At 55.7% G+C, this 8372-nt stretch overlaps 1 protein-coding gene across 1 annotated transcript; it reads right to left on the reverse strand.

Moving 5' to 3' along the window:
• Positions 1-39: 39 nt before the first annotated feature.
• LOC104509377 (septin-9-like) lies at positions 40-4781 on the reverse strand (the record flags this gene model as incomplete). The annotated part of the gene is made up of 3 exons (XM_010151308.1): positions 40-61; positions 2491-2514; positions 4114-4781. Coding segments are annotated over 3 exons (714 nt in total), but the record flags the coding sequence as incomplete, so codon positions are not given.
• Between the last annotated feature and the right edge of the window lie 3591 nt (positions 4782-8372).

An 8372-nucleotide genomic window follows, 5' to 3' on the forward strand; every position in this document is an offset into this window, starting at 1 on the left:
ATTGCAGCGCAGCTCAGGGAGCTGGAAATGATTACTCACTGCGTCTCCACTAAGCCCTGGCCTCTTCACTGCGGGAAGCGTCGCTGCGTTAACAGTCGTCCAAATCCCCCTAACCCCCCTGTGCCAGCGCGGCAGCCCAGCCCCGGCTCGCCATCACCCTCGCAGGACAGGAGAGAAGAGAAGTCGCCCCGAGGCTCGGGTGGCTTTGCTTCTCCGTCCCTGGGTGTCCATGGCAGGATGGAGGCTTGAGGCTGGCTGGGGGGGGCACTGGGCTGCAGCCTCCACCATGGCTTCCCCCCGTACACAACAACGGGTCACGGGTTTTTGGGTACAACCCTCACAAGGAACAAAGGGGATCTGAAGTTTTCCTTTTTATTCTTCGTTTTTTAATTCTTTTTTTAATTTTAGCTCAACTCTAAGGGAGTCCCTAAAATAGCAAATTCTAAAGAAAAGGCTTTCCGTAGGGGTCCAGGGCTGGAAAAAAGAGTGGAAAAGTTGAATTGCTTGGCTCTCCTTATGTCATCTCGCTTGTTCTGCAGCAAAATAAGAGGGGGGACCCTGCTGCTTTTTAAGAGGCGCCTGGCACCCTGCGTGGCTGTCACAAAGGAGGGGCATCAGGCAGCAACGGGACAAAGACTCCAAAAAAGCTGAAAGCTCACAGATGGTTCAGGCTGTTTTGCACTTCACCATGGAAGGCCAAGTCCCTGTTTAGGTGAACGTTCCCGTTAATCATTGTGTCGGCCTTGATTCATCTAAACAAGCTCCAGAGCATCCTTGCAGGAAAGGACCACGGATGAGGAGAATTGTGGCCCTGGCAGTTGCCAAGAGCAGGAAGAAGGGGCGAGGGCAGGAGCAGGCAGCAGAGCCGCGGTGGGGAGCCTGCCTTGCTGGCAGCATGCTGTCCCCAGGGCTCTGGGCAACGTGACCACAGCAGCTTGTGCAGGGACAAAAGGGATCAGCAGATCAAACCGGCTTTCACTTCTCATCTGGGATTGCTTCTAATCCAGCACCTGAGATTCCAGAAGTGAGCCTTCACCTCAAACACAAACAGGTTCAGATATGGGGGGAGCAGAGACAGAGTATTAAACTGAGGTGGAAAACACTGACTTTTCTGGGACCAATAATGTCTTCCCCTCCAAGCCTCCACCGCACTGCAAGGCATGAAGCACAACAGAAGAACAAGACGTTCAACCACACATGCACAATGGCAGCATCGGTGACGGAAGCACCAGTGGAAGGGGATGCTGAGGTAGGATGTGGCAGGAACACGGACACGATGCACTCTTCCTGACGATTCGCCTGTCCCCACATCCATCTCAGGAGAAGCCCTCAAGATCTCTCCTTTGCAAATGGACAGTGGATGTCCCTGGATGAAGTATTGCTGCTCCCACAATTCCCCTTTCTTCTCGCAGGCAGCCTTGCTCAGCCACAGCGGGAAGATTCTCTGGACGACTCCAGCTATAGCAACCCACATCGCCCAGTCATCCCATCACATCTCCTTGTCCCAGCTGGGGAGCACCAGCCACCCTGGGGACACGCAGCCCAGCTTTGCCCGGGATGCTGGTGCAGTGGCACATTGCACCCGTGGTGCGCACCCCTGTCCCGGCCCCCTGTCACCAACGGCCCAACTCAGCATTAAACCCCAGGGAGCACAGAAGTGCATGAGGGCTCAGAGAGACAGAAAAGGAATGGGAGGAATATTTCTTGCTCGTCTGCTCCACGAAGACACCTCCTGCCCCCACTCCCACCTTGAGAACCACAGCTCGGGAGCAGGCTCAGCCCACATCACCAGCCATGCGGCCCTAATGAAGTTCAGCACTATAATTAGTCCTTTCCTTTGTGGTTTGCTCTGAACTGCCGAGCTCTCTGCAATTGCTCTTCTCCTCTGACCGGCCTCTTCCTGCACAACACGCTCTCCTGCATACCTCTGGCAGCAGGACGAGGGGTTAAAGGCAAGGCAGCAGAGCCCCAGCAGCTGGGGGAGGCAAGTCCCAGCACAGAGCTGAGGGCAGCTGGAGGCAGCTGCCTGCATCCCCTGCTCAGCTGTTTGTGCTGGAGAACCACAAAGCAACAGGAACAAGAGGTATCCAGTGCCACTGGAGCATCTCTTGGGTGCCCCAAACTCCGGGAGCAGTAAGAGGGAGCAGGACTTCATGCCATGTGTTGTCTCTGCTGCAGACATCAGGCAGTGAACAATTTCACTTGGGGGGCTGTGGGGAGGCTAAAGCTGCAGTCAAGCAGGCAAGCATTGGCAACATGCCTGCACGCATCCACAGGGCTCCCTGAGGGTCCCTGTGCAGCCTGCCCAAAACTCCATGTGCTTACACCCAGCGACCAGGAGAGATGCCATCCACCCACCCAACATCACCCCAGGGTGGGTGTCGTGGACCAAGGGGAGGAGTGCCCTGAAATGGGGTCCTGCGCGAGAGCAGCCATAGACAACGTCGAGTCGTGGCGATGGAGGAGGCTGGAGACAACCAGCAAGGGGACATGGGCTGTGGCAGTGACTCTGGGCTGCCGTCCGTGCTGACAGGGAGGGAGAAGGAGCCAGGGCCCTCCCTACCCCTACTACTTTGTCTCCTGGCTCTTCTAGGAGGCATTTAGACTGAAAGTCCCTTTTGTACCAGGACCAAGGGCCGGCTCGATCTGCAGAGCAGACCCCAGACAGCTGGGCTCTTGGGTAAAACCCATCCCCAGCAGCTGTCCTGGACTTCTGGAGTCCTTTTTGATGCAAAGAGCCCTCCCTCTTCCCTATCCCCGGCAGCTGGTGGACTCAGCAGCGCAGACGGTCTTCGGCTCTTAAAGTGCCCAACCATCAGCAGTTCACAGCTCGAGAAGCTCAGAGCAGCCCAAACCCAGCAGGACGAGACTGCACAGTCACCCACAGGAGAAGATGTCCCTCCTGGGCACCACACACACAGCAGCTGGGGACTGAGAGCCCATGAGGGATGCTCAGGTTGAACTCTATCATTAGCCTGACTTCAGCCAGGCTCAGCCAGAGATGGACCAACCTGCCAGCTGGTAGAGGCGTTTGTCAGCTCTTTAAAGGCCGGCTCAGAAAAGCCACACCTAAACCATACACATGCCCAAGGAGAGAAACCACTCAAGTCTTACGGGTTTGACAGCAGCACCATCACTGACTCCTGATTTGATTTTAGGCTATGCACACATACCAAAGCCCAGCCTCTCCGCAGACCCCGTTACTGCCCTGCAACCACAGGGCTGTGCCCAGGGAGACGAGATGGAGCAGGGGACCATTCCATGGTGAAGCAAGACAAGGGCACGTGGTCCAGCTCTGGGGCCCGGCACGGACCTCCCAGTTCCTGGCTCAGCCATCACACACCATCCCACAACCCCCGGGAGGAGGCAGAGGGTGGGGTGGGGAGGTGGTGCCCTCCAACCAACCGCTGCATCCCTCACAGGAGAGAGCTCATGGGTGATGGGGAATGGAAAAATAATTAACAGTCCTGAAGAGGAAAAAAAAGTATCTCCAAAACATTAAGGAGAATAAATGACAACTCGCGGGGGAGGGAAGCTGGCTTTAATACAGGATTAATCGAAAACAAGATACAGCTAATATAAACCAGGGCTCCAGTTTAATAGTGGCTCTGGTCCATAATGTTGGCTCCAAGGCCAAAAACACTCTGACTCGTGCTAATGAAGAGGTGGTTTCTGCCTCACAACCATAAGCAACAACACTAAACAACAAGCCATCGCAACAGTGCTTCCACAACCACCGCCTCTCCCGCACCTCAGAGGCTTTTCTAGATGCTACCCAGGCAGATGTGTGCGCACACGGGGCCCAGCTGGCAGAATTGTCATTTTCTGCAAGCACCCAGGCTTTTGGCACTTTCTTTTCCATTCCCTTGTAGGCTTGACAGCATTTTTTATTCAAACTGACAGCTCTTTCAGCTAGGATAAACCCAAGGATAACAGCCATGTATGAAGACACATCTGAGCACAGATCCAAGACCAGCCTCAAAAGGCATCACCACGGGAGCCAAAAGAGCAGTGCACAAGGCTCGGCGTCCCCACACGGGCTGTGCACCTGCAGCAAGGGATGAAGGCAGGCACCAGCCCGCATCTCAACCGCGCAGCTGCCCGGAGCTGTACTCACCTTCTTCTCTCTTTGGTGGGCTCTCCACCAGCGCTGGCTGCGGCTTTGGCTCTGCCTGGGGAGGCTGGGTGGCCAGGGGAGGCTCCGAGCTCTCCGCTTGCCGTGCTGGTGGGACTGGGACCTCGGCAGCCTTCGCTACCTGGATTTCCACGCGCTTGGTGGCTGTGTCGGGCACAGGAGCATTGGCCGTCTCGGCTCTTCGCTGGGGCATCTCGGGGATCTTTGATGCCGGCGCCTCCACCCTCCGGAGACTCGGCTCCTGGGGCTTGCCGAGGGTGATCTCAGTCCTCCTTGGGGTGGGTTCAGGGGGTTTGTGCCCCAGCACATCTGCTCTTTTGAGGCCAAACCTCGACAACCCTGAGGTGGAGTTCTCCACCTGCTTGGATGAGATGTCAATGGAAATTTCTGTTCTTCTGGACACCGGCTCAGGCAGTTTGGGTCCAGAGAGCTCTACTCTCCTCAGAGAGGGCTTGGGTGATCTTTGGGCTGTGGGGTCTGCATGTCGGGCAGATGGCTCCGAATTCCTGGCGCCGAGTTCCTGAAACTTCTGTGTGGAGCTGGACACGGTGGACCTGAGGAGGGGGTTTGGGGTCCGTCTTTGTGGGGTGGAGGAATTTGAAGACTGATCTACCTCCTCGACCTCAAAAGATCTTTTCAGAGCTGAAAAACATGAAAAGGAGTTCAGAAGTTAGTTACCATCCACCTGTGCTTACAGACACTGCCTGAGATTCGTAACCTCATTTCTGCTCCTTTTCCTGAGGGCTCATAATCCCATTTAAAGCAGGTAGGGACTGAGGGCCAGGCTCTGCCTCTTCAAACAAGTCACAAACCCAGCAACAAACTTGGAACCAGAGCCAGGAAATTCAACCCCAGCACAGAAACCATCCCCGTGCTGCCCTCCACCCCACCTGCACCCCTCGCATGCTCAGAGAGGAGCAGAGGGCCCCACTGTGGCACAGCACAGCAGAGCATGCCACCAGACCCAGGGACAGCCAGCAATCCAGCTCCCAATGCCTTCCTTTCCCTCTCGCACCCAAAGGATTCGCAGATAAACACAGGCTTCCCGGTGAGTACTGCCAGCAAAATCCAAGTTGGGAACAGGAAAACAATCCCAGGAGAGCACCAAATACACATAAACGCAGCAAGAAAACCAAAGGTGGCAGCCACAGAAGCCCAAATTCTTAAAAACAACCTAGAGATCACCCGAGCCAAAGACCAAAGCGTTTTGAAAACACCGACTTGAGACCCTGATACAAGGGAGGGCCAACTTGGAGGCCTTAGGGATGTCCTACAGTCTAAACATTGTCATCCCCATTTTACCAGAGGGGAAGTTAGGCAACGAGAGACGGATGCAACATCAAACTGGATGTTCTGATGTATGCTTGAAGAGGCAGTAGTCCTGTGTTCCCCGAGCCTCAGCACCACACAGGATCTGCCCCTGTGCTCTCAGCTGCAGCAAAGTGGATGCACAGGTTACTGTGGCACAGCGGAGCAGCACTCACACAGGCACCCATCATTCGGCTCTGTCTGTCACACGGGTCCCCTCAGCACACAGAGCTGGGCAGGCTACGTAAGAATAAACTCCCCCAACCCTCCCCCGAGCAAGGAACGTGTCTAAGGAAAGCTGGTGTCAGACCCTCAGCTTGGGGGCACACGGCATCGCTCAGGGAAGCCTCCATCCACAGAGTGACGCTCCCATCCCGGCCATGCAGTCGAGGGCCAGTCGCTGCCTGACCTGGTCCTGGTTCATGCCTGGACATCCATGTGTCCCACAGGCAGCCCTTCCCACCCCATTCAACCGCTGCTGGATCCCATTCAAACACCATGGGCTGCCCGTACCTGTCGTGCCCCACAACACCCAGGCAGGCACAGCAGTGCCCCCCCAGCCTGGGGTCAGGACAGGATGAGGCACAGCCCCCAGGTCCCACAGATGCCCCAATGACATGAAGCTGAGCCAGCATTGTGACAGCCTCAGCGTGATGACAGCCACCCCGCTAATGACCACACAAGCACCAGTACTGAGTCCACCCATCCTGTGAATCAGCAGGGTGATATTTAACCTTTAAAAACCTGTGCTTGAGATCCCACAGGACGCCAGCAGCTGAGGGGAGAGACTGGAGTACAGCCTTCCCTCGACCTGGGATGTCCACCCACTCCTGGGGTGGAGCTGGAGAAGAGCCAACACGCGGGAGGCACCTCTGCTCCACGGGACTGCTCTGATCCCTGTGGCAGGGCCTGGGGACCCTCCATCCCTGGGACACATCCGTTTGCCGGAGAGGAGCCATCTGGTGCGGCTGGGGCCTGCCGTCCATGCAGCAACCACCCCCACTCTACTCTGCCCGCAGATTGCAGATGCAGCTGCTGACACCCACTGCCACCCGGCTCCAGGCAGGGACGGCAGCAGACACGGCTGGGGACAGCGATGGCCCCGTCCCGGGGCAGCAACTCTGGGGGTGCCAAAGGAGATGGTGAGGAACATGAGACCATCGGAGCTGGGTGACAGCGACAAGCCACGCAATGGTGAGGCACACAGGGGTTCATGTGTTAGGATACGGGCTTTGGGCTGCCTTCCATTTCTGGGAGGAATACCCAAAACCTGCTAAATATGAACACCAGGCTGAAGAAACAGCTAGAATGGGCACGGCAGGGGCTTGGACCAGGAGCCTCCCCAGGATGCTCTGTATTAGTGACCCAGCAAAAGCCCCTTCCCAGAGCCTCTCCGTGCTCGGGGACAGACAGATGTGAGCAGGGACACACACTCGTGTCCCCCAGCTGCGGTTCCGATCCCCGCACGGGAACCACTGGGTGCTGGAGACAGGCTCCCGGCTGGCGTGGGCAGGGAGGGATGCACAGGGTGAGTCACCCTGACTATTAACCTGGTGGGAACAGCTCCACGGCCGCTCTATGGCTAGAAGAGAAGAAAGCACCGGAGCAAAACACATAGCATCCACCATGTAAGACCCAGGAAGGGCTCCATGAAGGGCACTAAGTGACAAAATGGTCCGTCCTGCATCTCAAAAACATTCTGACATTGGTAGACGGAGGGAGACAGTAAAGAAAAGATATTTTTCCTCCATTTTATCTGCTCTGTTTTCTGAATCCCCCCAGCCACGTCCCTGCTGGCTTTCAGGGGCGAGATGCTCTGCAGCACTCTCCACCCTGCCGCCTGTGCTCGGCACGTCCTGTGCACCGCAGGTCTGCGCCCAAGCCTCAGTCCTCAGCACCCCCAGAACAATTAATCCAAAAAAAAGTCCCACGCTTGAAAGCTGTTCCGACATGTCCGTAACTCTCAGGTCTCCAAAACTGAGCCCCGGCTCAGACTCTCCAGCACAGACTTTTCTATGCTTTTCCTTCTCCATCACACACTTAATCCAGAAAATACCATTTTAACGACTTTCTCTCCCAAATCCCAAGTTTAAAATAATGCATCAGTCAAGCCCAGCTTGCATTTTGCAGGAAAACAAAGGGAGTGGAAGGGACAACCCGACAGGGAGCCTTTCCCCAGCCTCGAGCAAAGCCGAGCGGGCAAGAGCAGCAGAGGACACGGCCCCGCCAGGCGCTGCTAGCTCCCTGATGGATGGGATCTCAGTTTTGTCCACGTCAGGCGTTTAAAACCTGCTCGCCACTCCTCCAGCCAGCCAGCTCAGCCTCCATTTATTCCCTTCAACAAAGCTTAATAACCTCATGACAGATGTGTCTGGAGGAACAGTTTAAAAGTAAATGCTCTCAAGGAACCCAACAGCAAAGTAAACGCTGGCGAGCATCTTTCCTTAACGAATATCCCCCTGGAAATTTCTCAATACCAAGTGGTTTGGGGATTTCTTTTTGGCCTAATAACAAGCTTTGGATACAAACAGCCCTGCTAACATCCAGGGTTCATTGTGTGAACCACCTCCATCATCTCAGCTCCTCCGAGTCCCACCGCCACTTGCTACTGCCAAAGAAATGGTGGCATCAGTGACTGGGTGGTCTCTCCATGGCAATGCTGGAGCTGCTGCACATGGCCCTGTCTTTTGCCTTCAAACCTCTCGACGTGCCCCAAGCCTGGGGTAAACCTGCCCTCCACCACAGTCTTGCTGGAGCACAGCCATCCCTTGCCCTTATTGAGGGGCTGGACTGAATACAACACCCAGAAACAGATTTTCTCCAGGTCTCTCTAGGCCCCGCTGCAGAAAAGGAGAAAAAGGTCAAAGCCCAGTCACAAAGGGGTTCAACAAGCCTAAGGAAGAGCTGCAAAACCACAATTACAGCTGCA

This window comes from Eurypyga helias, unplaced genomic scaffold (assembly GCF_000690775.1).
Source record: "Eurypyga helias isolate BGI_N326 unplaced genomic scaffold, ASM69077v1 scaffold4725, whole genome shotgun sequence".
NCBI lineage: Eukaryota > Metazoa > Chordata > Aves > Eurypygiformes > Eurypygidae > Eurypyga > Eurypyga helias.